The sequence below is a fragment of the Crocodylus siamensis genome, chromosome 8 (assembly GCF_052110815.1).
Source record: "Crocodylus siamensis isolate JL-2025a chromosome 8, ASM5211081v1, whole genome shotgun sequence".
Classification (NCBI taxonomy): Eukaryota; Metazoa; Chordata; order Crocodylia; family Crocodylidae; genus Crocodylus; species Crocodylus siamensis.
Genome location: NC_143402.1, coordinates 9,539,293 through 9,559,257, shown reverse-complemented (window position 1 = coordinate 9,559,257; position 19,965 = coordinate 9,539,293). Strand labels below are relative to the sequence as shown.

The 19,965-nt window shown below is 41.7% G+C and overlaps 1 protein-coding gene across 4 annotated transcripts in view; it reads left to right on the top strand.

The window, feature by feature from the left end:
* TBC1D8B (TBC1 domain family member 8B) overlaps positions 1-19,965 on the top strand; it is a 60,133-nt gene that overhangs the window by 23,400 nt on the left and 16,768 nt on the right. For 2 of the 4 annotated variants that reach the window (XM_090061362.1, XM_090061361.1), the window contains exons 3-13: positions 1,142-1,260; positions 1,649-1,874; positions 3,926-4,166; positions 6,679-6,886; positions 8,680-8,859; positions 11,295-11,441; positions 14,681-14,831; positions 16,270-16,484; positions 16,972-17,089; positions 18,039-18,324; positions 19,587-19,716. In XM_090061362.1, coding sequence (XP_089917488.1) covers positions 1,142-1,260; positions 1,649-1,874; positions 3,926-4,166; positions 6,679-6,886; positions 8,680-8,859; positions 11,295-11,441; positions 14,681-14,831; positions 16,270-16,484; positions 16,972-17,089; positions 18,039-18,324; positions 19,587-19,716 — 2,021 coding nt within the window. The remainder of the gene's footprint in view (positions 1-1,141; positions 1,261-1,648; positions 1,875-3,925; positions 4,167-6,678; positions 6,887-8,679; positions 8,860-11,294; positions 11,442-14,680; positions 14,832-16,269; positions 16,485-16,971; positions 17,090-18,038; positions 18,325-19,586; positions 19,717-19,965) is intronic. The other 2 variants (XM_090061364.1, XM_090061363.1) reach the window with 1 other exon arrangement.

Here is a 19,965-nt window from a genome sequence, read left to right as displayed (position 1 = left end):
AACAAACCCTACAGTGTAATAAGAGGTTTTACCATTATTGTGTGTTTGTCAAAGAGATGGCTTTACTCTACACCAAAACCTCATTGGTACCACTTGTTTTTTCTTGCTAGTGTTACAATGTACAGTAAAGCTACTGTCCCCTACCATCAGTGCAAATAGGGCCTCAGAGATCCTTGGGCCTTGCAGAACTGAGTGTTGCAGTGCCCAGTGTCTAGGCCCTCTGCTCCCAGAGGGGAATTCATGGCCCTGAGTTAGGTGTGTGGGCCCTGTATGCAGTCCACAAAGGGGAAGTAAGGCACCTCAGAATAGGATTTGTAATAGCCAGCACACTGTAAGAGGAGCTGCCTTGAGAGCTAATGTTGAAGAGGACAGTTTCTCTTAACTGCCTCTCGTTTCCAAGGCTTAGACCCCTCACTGTGTTGCATGGAAAGAGAGAACCTGTGCTTGGGATTTGTCCTGGAGTTAAGTGCTTAGGCTATTTCATTTGAAACCAGAGGAGGCATTACTCCTTTCTTCCAAAACACAGTTGATGTTAGTTCCTCCTTCATCCCCTTCTGTACAATAACGTATTGATAGATCAGTTGCCCAGGTTCTGGGAGTCTTAAGCCTCCCTTCTCTGCATGAAGGGTTTCAGATCCATACCTCTCTCTTCCTGGGAGTGTGCCCTAACCATCTGGCTGCTCTGGGGTGGGAGCACTCTGCCCATATTGGTGCGGTACCAGGATCCAGAAAGGCATGGAAGATCCACAGGGTTAGAGTGGGGGAGAGAGAGAGCATGACTAGTTTAAAGGGTACAACACTTGTCCACGTGGAGATACCTGGGATCAGGCCCATCAGGGGATATAGTTGTAGGAATACTTATTCTGTGGACCATGAGGGGGAGTGAAGATGTGAAATGGGAACCGGCCTGTTTGCTACTGACAACTTCTGGGCACGTGTGAAAACAGAACTCTAGGTTTTGGGGGGAATTTTTATTGGTGGAAACTTAGAAGTTTGTACACTTCAGTCCTACTGCATTAGAAGGTAGCACTTCTAGACTTCAGCACTGGCATTCTGCCCAAGTTCCTTTCGGACCAGGTCTTGGTGTCTTTGTTTGATTAATTTTATATCGTAAGTCCTATAAACTTGTTCTTTCCATCAGGAGCCAGCAGAGAAGAAATAACAGAACACTGGGACTGGTTGGAGCACAATGTTATGAAGACTTTGTCTGTATTTGATTCAAATGAAGATATTACTAGCTTTGTACAGGGAAAAATCCGAGTAAGTAGCATGCAGGCTGCATAGCTAATACAGTTAACTTTTTCTGTCTTGCTCTTCAGAAGCATATTGGAAACACCCCCTTTCTAGGGCAAGGGGGACAGCACTGTCAGCCTAATGCTTTTCAACAGATTATACATTTGAGTTAAATAGGAGCAGTCGGGTGGGATGAAACTATTCTACCCTATTTTAAAATGCGAAGAGAAATTCTTTTGCTGCTGGTAAATAAAATATCCTTTTGCCTTAAGTAATTGTTTAAAATTGATGGAAAATAGAGTATCCCACTCCTCCCCCTTAGCTTTTACATAAGATCTTTAATTATATAGCCCAGCTGGACAGACATTTCTTTTTGATCAGCTGATTTTTTTTGCTTGTTTTATTTTACTTCTAGGGCTTGATTGCTGAAGAGGGGAAGGGTTCGTTCATAAAAGAAGATGATCCTGAGAAATTCCGGGAAGCTCTTCTGAAATTTGAAAAGTGTTTTGGATTGCCAGAGCAGGAGAAGTTGGTGACCTATTACTCATGCAGTTACTGGAGAGGTCGAGTGCCCTGTCAGGGGTGGCTTTATCTCAGTACCAACTTCCTTAGCTTTTATTCCTTTTTGTTGGGAGCAGAAAGTAAGTCAGCCCCAATGACTTATCAGCATTTTGTTTACCATTCTTCAGATATGAACCAATTTCAAATTCAGCCTTTAGAGATTAAATGTTGATATATTTCTTCACATATTGCATAATGTGAGAATTGAGGTTCAAAACCAGGGCCTTTTTTCTGCTCTTTTTTATGCATATATTTGCATATATAACCCTCTAGTCAGTTTGTGTTGCATATCTTTGTCTCCACTTCACAGAAAATGTAGGTCTGTTATAATTCTCTGCTGCAGAGCATGCATTTTTAGCTCAAGCTGTACAAGTTCATTAATTCAGTCCATGAGACTTGTGATTTAGTTCCTCTCTTGCATGTAGACTTAAAAATAGCTTCCCAAAAATACATTGTACAATGGTGATATTTATGCATAACTCTAGTGAGTAAATTCATGTTGCTCCAGCGAATGTATTGAGTTCAGTGAATAATAAATATGCAACATTCCAACTCAAAATTGGGAAGAAAGTTGCATAGCCTTATAAACGGATAAATGTAATGAAAATATACATGTATTTCACCGTTGTTAACAGGAGGCATTAAGGTGTACCAGAGAGATACCAAGCCTGTTAGATATAAATGGTGGGCTTGCTTGATGAAGTCTTACTTCAGCTTTTTCCTGCCACTGGCCGGGGTTTGGACTCGATGATCCTTTGACGTTCCTTCCGACCCTAGCATCTATGAATCTAAGTGCGCATTAAAACAAAGCAGCTGTGTGACACAATTTGGCAATTTTGCAGTTTCAGTTGAACAAAGATTGGAGAGCCTAATTTAGGATTTGCTTGTATGGTGCTCTTTGATGTTTTTCTCTCCATAAAATTCTAGCTTGGCAAATTTCCTTTAGAGCGTCTTAAAAGATAATCTCTGGCTTTGTATTAGCAGCAGCAATAGTTTTAGTAGTCTGTTTGGTTTTGCAAGTGGTAATTGCAAGGAACCAAACAGCCTCAGTTCCCGCTGAAGTCAATAGCAGTTGCTTGTATTCAGCACTTGGAAGGCAGTGGACAGTACCTTTCAGGACTGGGCAAGAAAACAGCGTCATCAAATACTTAGAGCTAGATTGAGATATCCTTCTCTGTCTTCTGCTTAATTATGGGCTGGCACCTTTATAGACTAAAATGGCTAACATTCATTGAGAGAGGCATGATCTTTCAGAGGTCTACTTTGTCAGTTGCTATGGCAGCAGTCCATTCGTGGCATCTGATGAAGCAGGCTGTAGCTACAAATGCTCGTGCCTCATCATCTGGACGTACGAAAGAACTTCTTCACTGTCCGAGCCCCCAAGGGTTGGAATAGATTGCTGCCGGAGGCAGTTCAAGCACCCACTTTGAACGCCTTCAAGACACATTTGGATGCTTATCTTGCTGGGATCCTATGATCCCTGCTGACTTCCTGCCCCTGGGGCAGGGGACTGGACTCTGATCCCCTGGTGAACCTTCCAGCCCAAATGTCTATGAAATCTGTAATGTGCCACTCTGCCCTGCTTCTGCTGTAGGGATGGATTATTACCCTTATATGTGGCAGTAGTATTTAACCAGAGCAAGTAGTCCCACTGAACCCAGTGAAATACTTGTGGAGGATGGTACTGTTCAGCATGAGGAGGAGGTATTTGTAATCTGGCCCTTACAAACTGCATATTTAATTTTCTTGTGGTATGTAGAACATGTTTTGCATTAAGTGAAAAGAACAATTGCAAGCCATGCAAGTATTTTAGTGCAGGAAGCTACTGTTATTGGGCCTGTCTGTTAAAAAGTAAGCAAGAAAACTGACCTGGATCAAAACAATTTTCTCTTTTTCAGCAAAAAACCCACGTTTTTGTCTGAAATGAGAACTACAGTGAAGGTTGTTCTATGGCTTGCTGCAGTGCTTTTAGCCATGATTAAACTGCCTGATGAACAGCGATTTTTATTGCTCTGTTTCATTACACTTCATTATTGCTGCTGACCATGTATATGTTCCCTTAAACTCAGGGAAGATGTGTCATAGGCTATAATGATAAATTATGTACACTGTTTATAAACCTGTTTTTCAGTAAAGCTCATCATCTCCTGGGATGAAATCTCGAGACTTGAAAAGACCTCCAACGTGATCCTGACGGAGAGCATTCATGTGTGCTCCCATGGGGAGGATCACTACTTTTCCATGTTTTTGCACATTAATGAGACGTTCCTGCTCATGGAGCAGCTGGCAAACTACACCGTAAGGAGACTTTTTGACAAGGAGACTTTTGAAAGTGACCAAATCCTCCACGATCCCCTGCAAATCACTAAGAGGTAATTTATTTTGTAGTGCATGCAGTGCATCCTCTGTGTTCACAGTACAGTTCTAAGGTATAGGTAAGGGAGTCCCAAGGGCTTTGCAATAACAGCATTGTAGACGCTTATCTCTCTTGCTCAAGTGCCTTGTTAAACTTTAGGAATGAAATGCTGCAGGGTGCTACGATTTACTGTTATTTGGCAGAAGAAATGATATTACCACGATTGATGAGAGAGAGAAGCTTGATTTGCAAAGACTTGTCTCATGTGCCTCTGTCCTATCTGTACTGCTTCTCCATGGATAACTGAATGAACAGAAATGCTATTCAAAATACGTGGCAAAGCAGGAATTAAGTAGACTTTTACTTCTTGCTTATTTAATCTGTAAGTGCAGGGATCTCCTTCCTTAAGATGGACCTGAACACAATGTGTTGTTTACCCAGAAAGAAGTATCCGTGTGAATAAGGGAGCTGATTGTCTTCACTATGATTTGTGGAGGAGAAATGTCTTGTGCTAGTCTTCATTCTCTTGCATTGCATCCCAATATAGGATTAACTAGATCAGTGGGGGCTATTCTTCCTGACAGACATGCCACAAATTAGCCCTGCACCCTCCCCCAGTGCTGCTCCACTTCCCTTCTCCCTGATCTGTGGCTCTGCTTTCTGCTTCTTGCTCTATCTGCTGCTGTGCGACATGTCCCCTCCTCCATCTGCCACATGTCACACACACAGGCTGCCTGTGCCACCTGTGGCACTCATACTCCTGGTTTACCACCCCTGAGCTAGACAGAGCCAAATTTTGGTATCCTAAGCAAGTATAAATTTAGATTGTCTGCACTAAACTGGTGGAGCTTTTCAGATTTGTGTAAGTGGTATTGAACGCGAAGTCTGGCCCAGTGGGTATATTATTACAAATAACCATGGGCCTGTTTTTAATTTTGTAGAAGCCCTTCTACTGGAGAGGCCCTGAAATAACAATTTTGTATGATTAAACTTAATTTTTTTCTGAGGGCATCTTAATGAGCATCTTGTGTATCATTAAAGCTAATCAGTTGGTTTCCAGTCTGGGTTTATAAAATCCTTCCATGTTTTGCAAACCAGAAATGGTTGTAATGGAAGAGTTTATTATTTTTTTACAAAGAAATAGAAGAGATTTAGAACAGAAAAAATACAGAATTATTTAGTATTTTCATTTTACTAAAGCTGCTAAACTCCTTGATTTGTTTCCTCTGAGAAGACTGCTTAATATTTCTGATCTTTTATTGTTTTCTTCTTTGCCATAAAGAGAGATCATCGTTGGTTTTATATCCCCACATCTACCATGTAAGCATCTCAGGAGGGGTTACTTACTCTAGATAAGAATTGTATTAAAGGACCTGAAATATTTTCTGAAAAAGATTGCAATGAAGTGAATTTTTTAAAAGTGCGGTTTTAGCAGGAAGTAGGCATAGGAAATCAGATTCCCTCATGTCACTGAAACGAAGACTATTGGCAAAGGAGGGAAAAGGAAACCATTTTTTTAACGTGTTGATTGGATGGCAAATGGAATATGATTGGCAAAGGGTGATTTAAAATCAGCAGTGCCCTGGGGCCTGGTTTTCCTTACTCGTTTAATTGTTTTGGGGAATATGGGAGTTTCAGATATAAAATATGCCATGGTGAAAAGTGTGTTTCCCCAGGTCGTTACATGATTGCTAGGTATCCTGCCTTGTCAACTCTCATTTCCATTTTGCTGCTTTAGATAGCAGTCCAGGAGTTCCATAAATCTGTTAGCTTAATATTTTTTCTTCACTTAATTTAATTTGATCAGCCCCTAGCTATAGCCCCTGACACCCTTAATAACTCTCCCTCTGTAGGTGTTTATTACACCAACGATTGCACTTGTTCTAGGTGTGTATTTTGTAGGTACTTGACATCTTGGTTTGGTGGCGGTGCTGGAGTTGGATGTTGCACTCCTGCTAGCACTGTTTCTGGCGGCATTTGTGTGAATAATAATCCTGTGGCAGATGCTTCTAACACGCTGTGTTTCTAGTTCCTTAACCCTCTGGCAAGCCAAAACATGTTTAAGCTTCATTGGTTTATTGTGAGGCATCAGAAATCAGAGCATATTTGGGTTTTTAGAAGACATTTCCCCCGCTATCTGATTTAGTGCCCGTTTCTGCAAAAAAAAACATTTCTGCCCGTTTACTGCCTGTAAAGCATTCTGAGCTCTGCAGTTAGGCACCTATTTTGAATGAAATGCGTACTTAAGTGCTTTGTTGAACAGGGATGGATTTAAGCATATGCTTAAATACTTGCTTAAGTGTGAATTCAAGGGCCTGATTTTGCAGTGTACTAACCACTCTGGGCTCTTTGGGAAATGAGGGTGTTCAGACCTTTATTTAGTACCACTCTGGACTACAAGTGTTAGAAAATATGCCATTTAACTTTTGTACAGTAGTCCGTTCCCAAGGCAGTTCAGCTTTAAACGTAAAGTGATATAAGAATTAATTACAACTTTGAATCCCTTGTTCCCTTTCATCCTGTTTTAGAGGTCTGGAGAGCCGAGCCCACAGCGAGCAGTTCAGTGCGTTCTTTAGGCTACCCAAAGAAGAGACCTTGCAGGAAGTGCATGAATGCTTCTTATGGGTTCCATTCTGCCATTTCAGCGCCCTGGGGAAAATGTGCATTTCAGAGAACTACATCTGCTTTGCCAGCCAAGATGGCAACCTGTGCAGTGTGATCATTCCTCTAAGAGAGGTAGTGCAAATTGTGGTCAGAGCCAGTTATTCTACACAAATTAGAAGTCTTTCAGTGTAACATAGCCATAGTCATTGACTTTTCTCTTGGTCAAGCATCTCATTAGGAAGTAGATGCAATATGTGTTTGTTTTCATTTGTATAGTTGCATTCCTGCCAATATCAGCTGTGCTTAAACTAAACCTGCTGTACACAAAACCCCTTCACATTTCTGTCCCAGGACTTCTGACACATTCTCTCTGCTTTTTAGTTGAGCAGGGGATCACCAATATCTTATCTTGCAAGAGTCTCCCTGTTCATACTTTAATCAGAGTGCCTTCCTTTAAAATGTAAGATGAGTCAAAAGTAAAGTGTGGGAGGTAGGTCCTGCTGTCTATCCCCTTTAGTTTGCCAGCATAAATCTGATCGGTGCCACTTGTTCAGAGGATTATATAGAAGGAGGCTAGTGAATAAATACCTGGCTACCATTAGAAACCTCCCTGGACAGGTAAGGACTGTAAGGTGATAGAGATGATTACATTATGCATTGCCTGTGATTGCCTTATGATAAAACGTATTTGTTTTATCATAAGGCAAAGTAGTAGTAACGGAGTAGTGCATAGAAAAACTCTCCTATCTCTGCCTATGCTGCATATATTTGGTAGATTGGCACATTTTGGTCACCCTAGCGTTGACCACCTTGCACCAGTATCAAATACACTTTTTAAAATATCTGTCCTTGGAAATTATAAAGATGTTGGCACACATCTTGTGATGCTCATACTTGCTTCCTCATGTGCATATACAGTATATGGGATACTAGGTGGGTTGGGGCAGACCTTCCTTTGGTGTGTATTGTTATTCTAAGTAACGGAGCTAAGACAACTGATACCATTGAGGTTTGCCCTGTTGCCTGCTGGATGTTGTCAGAGCATGGTCTAAAGGCCATGATATATCCCGATGCAAGCCAACTTCTAGTGCAGCTCAACGGACTTCAGTGGGCTGGAACGGGTATAAGTGCGGCATACCTTGTTTAGGTATTGTAGTTCATGTGATTTGGTTTTGGTAGTACTGAGAAGAGCAGGGACTCTTACCAACTGTAACTTCAGAGCCTAACATTTAGAGTTATAGCATCAGGTTTTGCTTTTTCAGGTTTTTAGGCCCTTAACATTGTTTTATATCATTGCAGAGTTGCTTCATTTTTGTTGGTAGTCTTTATTCTTCCCTTGCAGTGGTATTAAACACTCAGCAGCAGGAGTCAGCCTAGTGATTAACAGTTGTCCTGCTGATATGTTATTCCCCAAAAGCACTCCATTATTAAAATGTATTAATGGTGGTAACCCATAACCATTCTGACATGTCAGTTAAGATCTGCTCCAGCTGTTGCTTGCTGTGACAGATGTCTTTAGCAGGGTATTCTCAGTGGAGGGCCTTTCCTGTCTGACCTGTTTCACTTGATTATTGTGAATTCAAATCACAGTGTTAGATGCACCAGTCTCAGCAGTCACAGGGGACTAGATATTCAGGTGTGCTCAGCATTCAATGTGCTCATCTCTTTGAAAGTCTTTTCCCCAGTAATGAATGGTTTTTATGATGGGGGTTAACTTATCTTGTGCCTCATGATAATGGGCTTAAATATTCCCACAGTATTAATTCTGCTTGGGTAGTGTCTAATTTTATCCGTATTGTCATTGGTGATAGTGAGGGGGAGGGCTTTCTTAATTATGTGCTCTTGTTATTTTCTATTCTCAACTCAAGCTGACAAAATGAGGTAAAAGGATGGGACAACTGATTTGTGTGTTCTTGTCTCCTTAGGTTGTAGGTGTGGATAAAGCTGATCCAGCTAGCAGAGGAGTCAGCATTAGCATCAAAGGAAAAAGAGCTTTTCGTTTCACGGATGTTAAAGACTTTGAGCAACTGGTGGCAAAGCTCAGGCTCAAATGTGGTGCGACGTCAAGTCCACAGCACACCACAAATCCAGAGGTGACAGCACAAGTAATACTAATTTCTTAACAGCTGCTTAATGGGAGGGTGCTGAAATAAGCACAGTGTCTAGTAAGAAGCTAACTGTCTTAGTTTGTGTTCTGTGTTGCCACCATAAAGCATCTGGATTTTAACGGGACATGGGACTGGATATAAATTCAGGGGCGCAGCAGTTTCAGTCCTCAAGATGTCTGATACCTGGATTTTGTAAGCAGTCACATTTAAAAAAAAATAACAATGAAAAAGAATGTTAAACCCATTTTCCACTACTTAAAAAACAAAAGCCAGCAGCCAGGGTAAAATTGATCCTGTGCAGTCAGTGGAGCTGGATCAGTTTATCCCAGTTGAGGGCTTAGGCTCCCTGTCATACTGTGCATTTTCTCCTATTAGACATGGCCAAATCTGTACAAGCTGTATTTCATAGTTTCATATTTGGTAGGGTGGGAAGGGACCTGCGCAGATCATCAAGTCCGACCCCCGGTCTGTGGGATCCAGAAGATAACCCTCAAACCATCTGAAACCAGCACTTTTTAATGTAGTCTTTGGCATGCTTTCCTCATACTTTTCATTCATTTTAGGCCCCTGCTTTGATTGGAATTTTACTTTGACATTCAGTGAAGGAGCTAACAAAAAACCCTTCATTTACAATGGCCTGATCAGTCAGGTTCCAGGTACAGAACAGTTTGCTAGTTTAACTCTGTGCATTTAACTCTCTTGGCATGCACAGTTTGGGAGCTACATGACTTTCCTGTAGGATAACCCTACCCTTGCTTAACCTAATGCTGTACTGGGGAGGGCTACGTGGGGGTAAATACTAGGTATCTCTGCTTGCTCCAGCAAGCATTAAGAACAGACAGTCTCAAACTCTAGGAAATCTTTATACACTGAGCAAATCGAGGGCAAGTCCTGTCACTGAAGAGTACAGTATCCAGGGACTGGCATCTTAGCTATACAGGAACATTGTTCCATTTTATTTTCTAATATGTTTCTTGGCAATCATCAGCACAGGGGATGTTGGCTCTCAGAGAGGTATTCTGCCAAGAGCAGGGACATGGGCAGAGTTGAGCAGACAGCTGCAGTTAACCCGTAGGTAACATATAGGTTTTTTTCTAAGCCTAATACTTGATGGTATGGCAGCTGTATATAGTGAAGTACTTATGAAACCAAAGAACCTTCGACTCAGTACAGCTGGCCCTTCTTGTTGCTGTGCACAGCTCAGAACCATTTAGAGGAATAACAGCTGAAAAATCATAAGTGGTTGGAATTGCCTCCAAAATGGGATCTGAAACGGTGCAGTTTATCTGCTGGCTCAGCATGGAAAAATAGCTTGTTGTCAAAGCCTCTTCCTGGAGTTCTGTTCTTAAGGGTTAAAAATTAAGGTGAGCAATGAAAAAACCCAAGCTGGTTGAATAACAACAGCAATGATGTATAGCAGGGGTTGTCAACCGGAGGTACACATACCCCTCAGGATACTCAGACAGGTTGTAGGGGGTACGTATGGGTGGGCAGGCGGGCTGGGCGGAGCACACCCTGGGGCGTGGTGGCGGCATCTCCCCTGGCGCCTTCCCATACCTTGCTTCTTACCTGGGGGAGGGGGAGGGATGCCCCAGGCGCCGCCATCCCCACGCAGCACACCACGGCCAGCCACCAGATAAACCGCTCTCACAGCTCTGCCCCTTAAAAACCAGAGAAAAATATAAAGGGGTACATGAGCTGAAACTTTGAGACAGAAGGGGTACACCTGTTAAAAAAGGTTGAAAATCCCTGATCTATAGGAGGGAGCAGCCACTTCTGTGGGATCTTGGTACTGAGGTTTGGCTTTCTCATGAACTTTTGGCTTTTTGATTGGCCACATGTGCTCTTCCATAGTTCTTTATAATTCATCATCTTTCCACTTAAGGTGCAGAAGATGAATATCTTTTGCATGCATGCTGAAAGGAACTTGCTGAATGGCAGTGGTGCTGAGCTCATTGCGTTTTGGCTTATTTTATTAAAATGCTATCAGAAATATTGGGCTGATGAAAAATATACAATGCATTTAACAGCCGGTTTTAATATATGGTAGCTCATATCCGTGTCTCTCTTTCTGTTGAAGTCAATGGGAGTCTCTTGTTTGTCTTCAGTGGCTTTTGATCTTGTCCACGTATCTTGTATAGCTCTTGGTCCCACAAGGGTTTGTCATGAAAAAATAGGCATAAAAACTTGCTGCATCACGTGGTCTTTTTGAGTGCTACCCCTTAAATTCAACAGGGAAGGGATTATTTGTAATTTTCTGTAGGAGACTTTTAGCATGTCCTTGAATCCTGTATAATTATTGCGTTATAATAATGTGTCTGATGTCTGTTGGTTCTTAAAGTGTGCACAAGTAGTGATATTTTGATAGTATCTCTTATCAGTGCTGCTTTTTGATGACTTCTGGCTGTTGGGGTTTAATGTATTCTCTGTAGGTTGCCAGTAGTCCTGACCCTGATAACTTGGTGGATTATTATGAGGGACGGTCAATGGGGCAAAAAGACAGCAGCAAGACTGTCAGCACGGAAGCCCTTATGACTGTTTTCCATCCTCAGGATGCCGAGAACCTCGACTCTAAAATGGTAAGGAAGCGGGCAACTTTCTGTTTCTAATTTGAAAAGGACTAAATTGAAGTGGAAACTTTTATTTCAGTTAAAACTTGATTTCCTCCCCACCCCTATTGCTTGGGCAATTTTCTCTCCTCTGCCTACTCTGCTTCTGTACTCTTTATTATATTTCCAAAGGGGTTTGTATATCACATTATTCAGTTTCTGCTTATCTTGTTTAATAAGCATACACCTTATCCTTCCTTAGCAATATCATCCAGCTCTTCTGCCTCCTGCAGGCAGGAGCTGCCATTATTGTTGTTATTGTCATGTAAATAGTATAATATTTTGTAGCGCTGAGCATGTGCTTAAAATCGCATCCATTTGAATTGCCAGGACTTAACTACAGGAAATGGTTTGGGAACAAATAAAATGCAATCCAGAGATCAGTTTAATTTGTTCCCCCTCACTTCATTCCCTATGCACATCTTAGTAACAACATTATGATTTGGAGAAAATACTTACTTTATTAATGATAAAAATGGATCTATGCCTTATTTTTGCTATTTAATGTATGAGGAAGGCTTGGAAAATGTATTTAAAAAATTCTATTTACTTTTTACATTAGAAACCCAGTTCATGGAAACTTGTGAGCATGTCTACATGAAACAGGACTATGCTTAGGGGTTGCTGAAAAATGTACGCTGGAGCTGCTTTTGGCTTGCAGGGTGCGTGGTGTCGGAGCAAGTGGTCAGAGCCTGTTTTCATGATGGCATTCCCAAGTGCTGTTCAACACTGGGACATGGCCTACAGGTACTGAAGAGCTTGTGGGTTTGGGACCAGAATTAGTCAAAACGTAGAATTTCTGTTCTATGAGAAATTCCTGTATTCCAGAGAAGTTTTTCATTCTGGTTTGGAAGAGCAATTGGAACTTCTGAACTGTTTCATTCTGTAACTTTTAATTGCGTTTCTATTTATCGTGTCATTTTGGCCCAGCTCCCCTTTCTTCCCATTCTCAACACACACGTAAGCCTAATAGAGCCCACTGTCTGTATTCCCTGGGCGGCCAAAATTCCAGGAGTCTTGATTATGGGAAGACGCCAGTGCAGAGGAGAGACCGAGAAACATTGAGAGCCCCAGTTCCAGTTGGTTCTTCTGGAGATGCCCAGGTCCTGATTGCATGGCAAGGAACCTCATAACCCTGAGATCCTGATGTCTGGGGCTTCCCAGGGCTTCCTTGCTCCCCCTTACAGAGTGAACATCCCTGCAATGTTAAAAAGGACAAAATGGAGTAACAGTGCACATGCTGTTCCCAAGTTGTAGCAATAGTGATGGTAATCATTAATTGCCCTGCCTGTAAGATCACGGAAAGCTGAACTGCATTTTACCCGCATAATGAAGTTCATTGTAGCATGCAAGTCTTGTACCTTGCAAAGAGCTATATTCACCACTTCTCTCTCCTTACTCAGACAATATACTCATCACTTCAGTTTTGCTTAAGTAAGGAACTGACTCACCAGCTCTTAATCATGCAAGGAGGCTTTCCTCTTTTGGCTAGCCTCACTGAGGTCATGGACCTTTCAGGAGAAATCCATTTTTGAGCTTTAGCAGAAATGGACTAGTTTACTATATTCTCTTCAATTTCATGTCAGATAAATATATGAAGTGCTCTGGATTCCATATGGACTTATGCATTTTGAGTCCTCAGTGCTGGTCTTAAACAAGGCCAGATTTCCTGCTTCAAATTGTTCTAGTTATTGATTCACCTTTAGTTCTGTTTGTTTGGAGTTGCTCTGAGAACAGCTTGATGCTGCAGAAAGCTTAATGGGAAGTAGACCAGGGGCAGAAAAGACTGAGAGCCTGGAGCACCTACGGGATACTTCCCAGTTCCCTGGTCCACTGTGTCCTGGATCTGGCCAGCTGAAGTGGAGCAACGTGGGGTGAGAGAGGAGGCAAAAAACAGAATAACCTGTTTTGTCATCTGGGTTCCCATAGCCGAGGGAAGTAGGCTGATTGCTGAGGTGAGCAAGAAGCATTTTGTGGGCACGTAAAGAGGAAGCATATAAGCTCAATGTAATTAAGCAAGCGAGATGTCTCATTGACTTTGAAACTCTTCACTTTTTTTTTTTTCTAATTACATTGATGTATCAGGGCCATAACACTGCTTTCACACTGTCTCTTTACTCAGGCCTTTGAAGTTGGCCCCTGTGAGCAGTCTGCCTCATGTGCCTTCTTCGTTTTCTTCTTCCCTATCTTTTCCTGTGTTAATTCCTTTTCTACCTTGCTCTTTTCCTTCCCTATTTCCCCCTTTCCCCTTTATCTTTTGCCCTTGGAGTGGCCCATCTCATTCCAGCATGTTGCTTCACCCAGAAGATTTTTTTTTTTCTATTTTTGACCATCTCTAGCAAAATATGAGGATGTTTAAAAATTGGCTGATGTTATAGGGACTTTCCACACACCCCCATGCAATGAAAAGCAGCCACAGAGTTCCACAGGAGAAGTTGAAGTTACTGGATAATAGGCATGGCTGCTCTGCATTGAGTACTGACTTTGTCTCATCACCCATGTCCATACTAGCAATATGTTGTGGTGAAAGCTGTTACTTTTCTTGCAGGCTTTTGCAAAGCCCGGCTGACCACAGTGACATTTAGGTCCCTCAGCAAACTTTCTTCTGCCCCACTGAAGTCTTTTGACTGTCAGTCTCTCCGCACAGCACAGCTTTCCCAGAGGACAAATCTCTGGGGTGCTTTGCAGCCAAAAGGGCCCCAAGGACAGTCATTCAAGTAAGAGCTGTTGATGCGAGGAAGACATTAATGAATAACTGGAAGATTTGTATCCTACTAAGAAATGAGTTGCTTGGATCACTTCCTCTCTCTCTCTTAGTTTTGGTTGCATTTTATTGGCAAAAAAATGCCAACTTTATCACATTTGCTTAGCTTTACTGACAATCTCCTGTATGGAGGAGACTGAAATATATTTAGCCATGAATAAACATGGAGGAATTTGTCTCATTCCCATTGTATTAGATGGGATATTGAAAATAAGTAATCAGTTTGCTTATAGTTTCCTTACTTAATTTGACCTACCGTATAGAGAATCAGTTCTGCTCTTACCTACTCCAGTGCAAGTCCAGAGTAACAGTACTGACATAGGTCTTGTTATTCCCATTTATGTTGGCGTAACCAAGAGTAACATTTGCTCCTCTCCTTTCAGCATACGGACTGACTTCCAGACCGACTGACTTGCTAACTGGACTTTTATTTTTGCTTTGATAGTTAAAAGAAAAAATGAAAGAGCAATCCTGGAATATCCTCTTCGTAGAATGTGGCCGTGGTGTTAGCATGTTTCGGACAAGGAAGACTCGTGACCTAGTAGTACGAGGGATCCCAGAGACGTTAAGAGGAGAGCTGTGGCTTCTCTTTTCAGGTACTGAATAGTAGTGAATTTTAGGGATGGGAACGTTTTAGTTAGCGACCAAAGATACTGTGTCAAAACTGCTGTTTTCTGCTGCAGCAAAGTCTTGAATTTCTGAAGAAAGAAGCATTAAAGCAGTCAGGTAAGGATCTTACAGTCTTGAATTGAAACAAGCCCAAGCCTCTAGTCTTGACTATTAAAAGATTAATTTGCTGACTCCAACAGCTTCTTAAAACTGTACTGGTACAATTATGCTCGTTTCATTGGTAGGTTGCCTGCAATGCCCTAAAGTTTCAAGGGACAGCATTAGATTAACCCTGTTCTGACTTCATTTTAAACCCTTGTCATGGAACTTTGTTCCCTAGTTCAATTTAAACAGCTTTTGGTAGGGATGGCAGCTTCATAAACCAGTGGCTTCTCTAGTAGAGAGTTTTAGTTGGATTTTGACTAACTTTTTGACAATGCTACTTAAATCACAGATTCATGGTTATAAACATATAACGGGTTTTACTTACAGTTCTTCTAAAGACATTTGCATGTGGAAATGACAGAAGTGCTTTCATGGCCTTTATCACAGTAGTACAATATCTTTATCTCCTTTGACAAGCAGTTAGTTCAGGTGAATTCCATTCTGTTCATGAGGCAGGGAAGTACTATCATCATCTGCGTTTTGCAGCAAAAGTACTGATGTGCAGAGTAAGGCACTGTGCACTTACAGCTCCCATTAACTACAACGCTTGTGGAAACTGCCCCAAGGACATGCTGGTGGTTGCACTGGAAGTCTGTGGCTGTCTTCTCCACTCCCATCCCTCCCCATACCAGTGGTGATTTGTGTAGTTCTTCCAGAGGTTTAGTATACCATAACAATTACTTTTAAATTTATCCAGCCAGTATACCATGTGATAGCTCTTGCCGAGAGTTTATAAACACAACAGCCATATAGTTGTTAGCTTTTCTTCAACGTCTGGGCATTTATGCCACACATCAGCTTGGTGTTTGAGCATGTTTAGCATGTAATGATACAGAAAGCTCAGATTGTTCCCACTGAGAAACACAGGTACTTTCAGAAAAGTGCATAGATCAGAAATGGTTTGACCAGCTTTAAGGAGGAAGAAAAAATTGCCTTTCCAGAACAGACGTGCACAGTTACAGATAGAAAAAGGTTTGGTTTTTTTTTTATGGAAGGGAAGAGAAATGAGGTATGTAATACAAAGGAAGGTACCATGTTAATTATGTTGACTACCGTTTCCGCTTTACAGTTCAGTGTTAGGCCAGTATGGGGCCCATCGATTTCAATAATGCCACTCTTGTGTAATACTGAGATAATGTCCTAGAGAATCATGATATTGTTGTAGTTTAATAGCTACTTGAACTTGTGTATGTTTTGGAAAGAACTGATGTGGTACTCGACTATTGTCATCTTACGTTGTGCAATAAAACATGTTGGCAGGTGCTGTTAATGACATGGCTACCAACCCTGGTTATTACACCGAGGTGGTGGAAATGTCCATTGGGACAAGCAGCTTAGCTACTGATGAAATTGAGCGAGACTTGCGTCGTTCCCTGCCTGAGCACCCAGCATTTCAGAGTGACACTGGCATTTCTGCACTCCGGAGAGTTCTCACAGCCTATGCATACAGAAATCCCAAGATTGGGTACTGTCAGGTGGGACTGCCCTGAGATTGCACATGTTGGTCATCTAACCATTACTTACATTAATGCATGATAACCATTATTATAGCAATGCCATATAAAATATATCACACTTCCGTAGATTCATCAGTTTACTTCTGGCTTAACCGCCAAGCTATCAGATGATACTGATTTTTGTGCTGTACTTGTTTGGCAGTAGAGACTGCTTATGACATGACTTTATCTGCTGTAATCTTTGGATATTTATGAGGCTTACATTATAGCACACTTTTGAGTGTACAGACTATAGCTTGAATGTTGTACTGTGCATTTTAACTGTATTGTCACATACGTCCACAGATAGTTAGAGTTGCTTATTTGGCCTGAACTGTGAAAACACATGATGCACAAGCTTTAAGAAATATACATAGTGTATACAACATAGAGCAAAACTCAATTGTACTGAGTGCTTCTATTGTCCGTCTTTGCTAACGCCTCCTGTCCTGCTTGAATATTACAGGCAATGAACATTTTGACATCAGTATTGCTGCTGTATGCTAAAGAGGAAGAAGCTTTCTGGCTATTGGTTGCTGTGTGTGAAAGAATGTTGCCTGATTATTTCAATCGTCGAATCATCGGTAATGTGCTATTTTCTTTTTTGTCTGCTTGAAAACATCAATGGAATGATCTTTTTAAAATGGAAATGAAACACTAGCTAATGCAGGCAGGGGGAAGTCGTTCGGTTTGGTTGGGGTAGTTTAGGAAGCAAAGCTGAACATCAAGAATATCCCAAAGCCCTTCTTTTGGAGTGAAAGCAGCATTTTATTCTTGTGTTATTATGGTAGAGAGACTATTCAGGAAACCCAGTCATGTAGAAAACTTCAGTTATATGCTGGACTTATATGAAGACAATTATGTGAAAATCTAGCCGGTTTGAAAACGAAAGTTTTAAAAAAGCTCTATGTTCTCCTGCTGGGTCCCCTTGCTAATTCTGTGTGTGTGTGGGAGGGGGGGGGGTTGTAATAAAACCCCTCAAAAACCTGAAAGTCATAGTTTCATAGCAGCTAAGTTAGGAGGGACCTGCACAGGTCATCTAGCCTGACCCCCTGCCACAAGCAGGAATGAATGCTGGGTTCACAAGACCCCAGACAAGTGATCATCCAACCCCCTCTTGAATTTGCCCAAGGTAGGGGCGAGGACTACTTCCATGGGAAGTTGGTTCCAGATTTTGGCCACCCTAACTGTAAAATATTGCCTTTTCTCTTCCTGTTGCAAACAGGGTGCATTAAGTGTACTGGAGAAAAGAACCAACAACATTGACTATGCTCTCTCAAAAGTAATAGCATGTTCCTTCCTGGGCATGCCTCTGACTTTGTCTTCATGGTCCCCAACACATCCTGACCATGACTGGTATAGTAGTCCCACACCCTGACCTGCTCCTGTTGTTTCTGATGCCAGCCTACGGTGGTAATTCAGTCTGTGTTATGAGTAATGGCATTGCTATTGGCACCTGGGAAATGCTTAGAAAAACCTTCCGTCTGTTGGCAGTTGTAACATTTTGGTGACAGTGTCCTTATCCGCCTGCAGGTGCCTTGGTGGATCAGGCAGTGTTTGAGGAACTCATCAGGGATCACCTGCCTCAGCTGACGGACCACATGACAGACATGACCTTCTTCTCATCAATCTCCCTCTCCTGGTTCCTTACCCTTTTTATCAGTGTGCTGCCCATTGAAAGTGCAGTCAATGTGGTTGACTGTTTCTTTTATGATGGGATAAAAGCAATCCTGCAGCTGGGTCTTGCAGTGCTGGACTATAACATGGACAAACTCTTGACCTGTAAGGATGATGCAGAGGCAGTGACTGTTCTAAACAGGTAGTGGTGCATTTCTTAATTCCTGAAAGCAACTCAGGAACACAGTTGTAGTTGCATGTAGATCTGTCGCTTGGAAAAAGCAGACTAATTGTGCTGAGTGTAAAATAGCCAGCTCATGCTGAAATTCAGAGATGTGTGCCTGATTTTATTATGCTGCTTTGAAAACTGCAACCTTAGCTATTAAAACAAATACGCATTTTGTACATTTTAAAACTGATACAGAACATATGCAGACATTTATAATATCTGGACGCTTTCCCTTTTCTCACCAACCAAGCAACCCAGAGAATACTGCAGTACCCTAGATACTTCATACATTGGACTAGGGGCCCCTTAATCATATTCTTATTGCAATGCCTGCTGGCTCCTCCATCCTTAAGCATTAGCGTTACAGTTGGAATAGTCAAGCCAAGATAATTAGTTTTGTCATGTGAGTTTAGTATAGAGTAGTGGGCCCCTAAATATGCCTGTTCAAAATGCATACTGAACCAGTGCAGGGTAGGCAAGAATTCCCTGGTTCAGGCTGTAACACCTTCCTCAGTTTAGTTGGTGTGGTGATGTTACTATTCTGAGTTACTGTGACAGAAGAGCAGGCACAGTGCACATCCTGTCCCCATACGAGCTCTGAGATCTGTTTATGGTACAGTAATGGTAGAGGGACATGACTACTAATCTTGGGTAGTTTTCAACTCAGAGCTGGAAACTCACAGGCTCATAGAATGGTATTAAGAGCTATTTGATCTGAGTTTTTTGTCAAGGAAATTTATCGTTACAACACACCATATAAACTAATACTGTACTTCAAATTCTAGCTGTGATGGCTTTAGATTATTAATTAAACAAGTAACCAAAGTACAATATTGCAACCTAGGTTGACTAAAAGAAAGAATGGGGTCAGTTTGGGTTTTAACTAGGAAACCCAAACTGTATGAGTTTGGATACCTCCTTCCCCAGCTGGATTAAATCATGCCAGCCCATTTTGAATGGCTGCTTCTAACATTTTATCTAGTTGTAACCTTTTTTGGGGGCACACTTTATACAACCTGCAGTAATTTGGTACAGTTCCAAAAAAGTTCACAGAAGATTTTCTGAAGCAGACAGGAAGCAGTAGATCTCCTAGATCTGTTCCTTTTGTCTCTGCCATTTAGGAAATATTCCTTTTCCTTGATCTGCTTTCTTCTTCCCAGCATAGAAGACTCAGGTGTGGTTGTATCCACTTCTGCTTTAAGTCTGATGTCACTAATTTAATGCGTCTCTTGCAGATTTTTTGACAGTGTCACTAACAAGGACAGCCCCTTACCTCCCGCTGTGCAGCAGGCTTCAAACCTGTCCAATGCTAAGAGTGACGACCCAAAAGTAGATATCACCGACCTGATCCGAGAGGCAAACGAAGTGCGTATTCTTCTGTTCATTATGTTGTGTGTAGACTCTGTACAGTATTGGGATTTATTTAATGTCTTTTAAAGGAAAGACCTTTTTTGCTGCACCAAATCTTGCCTCTCTTTCGTCAAGAAGTCCCCTAGCTGTCAGAACTCTCAGAATAAAGGGCAACAAGTAGAGCTGGTTGGGACATTTTTGACTGAATGAAATTTTGTTGGATTGTGCTGCTTCATTGACGCAGCGGTGTTTGATGGAAGTACA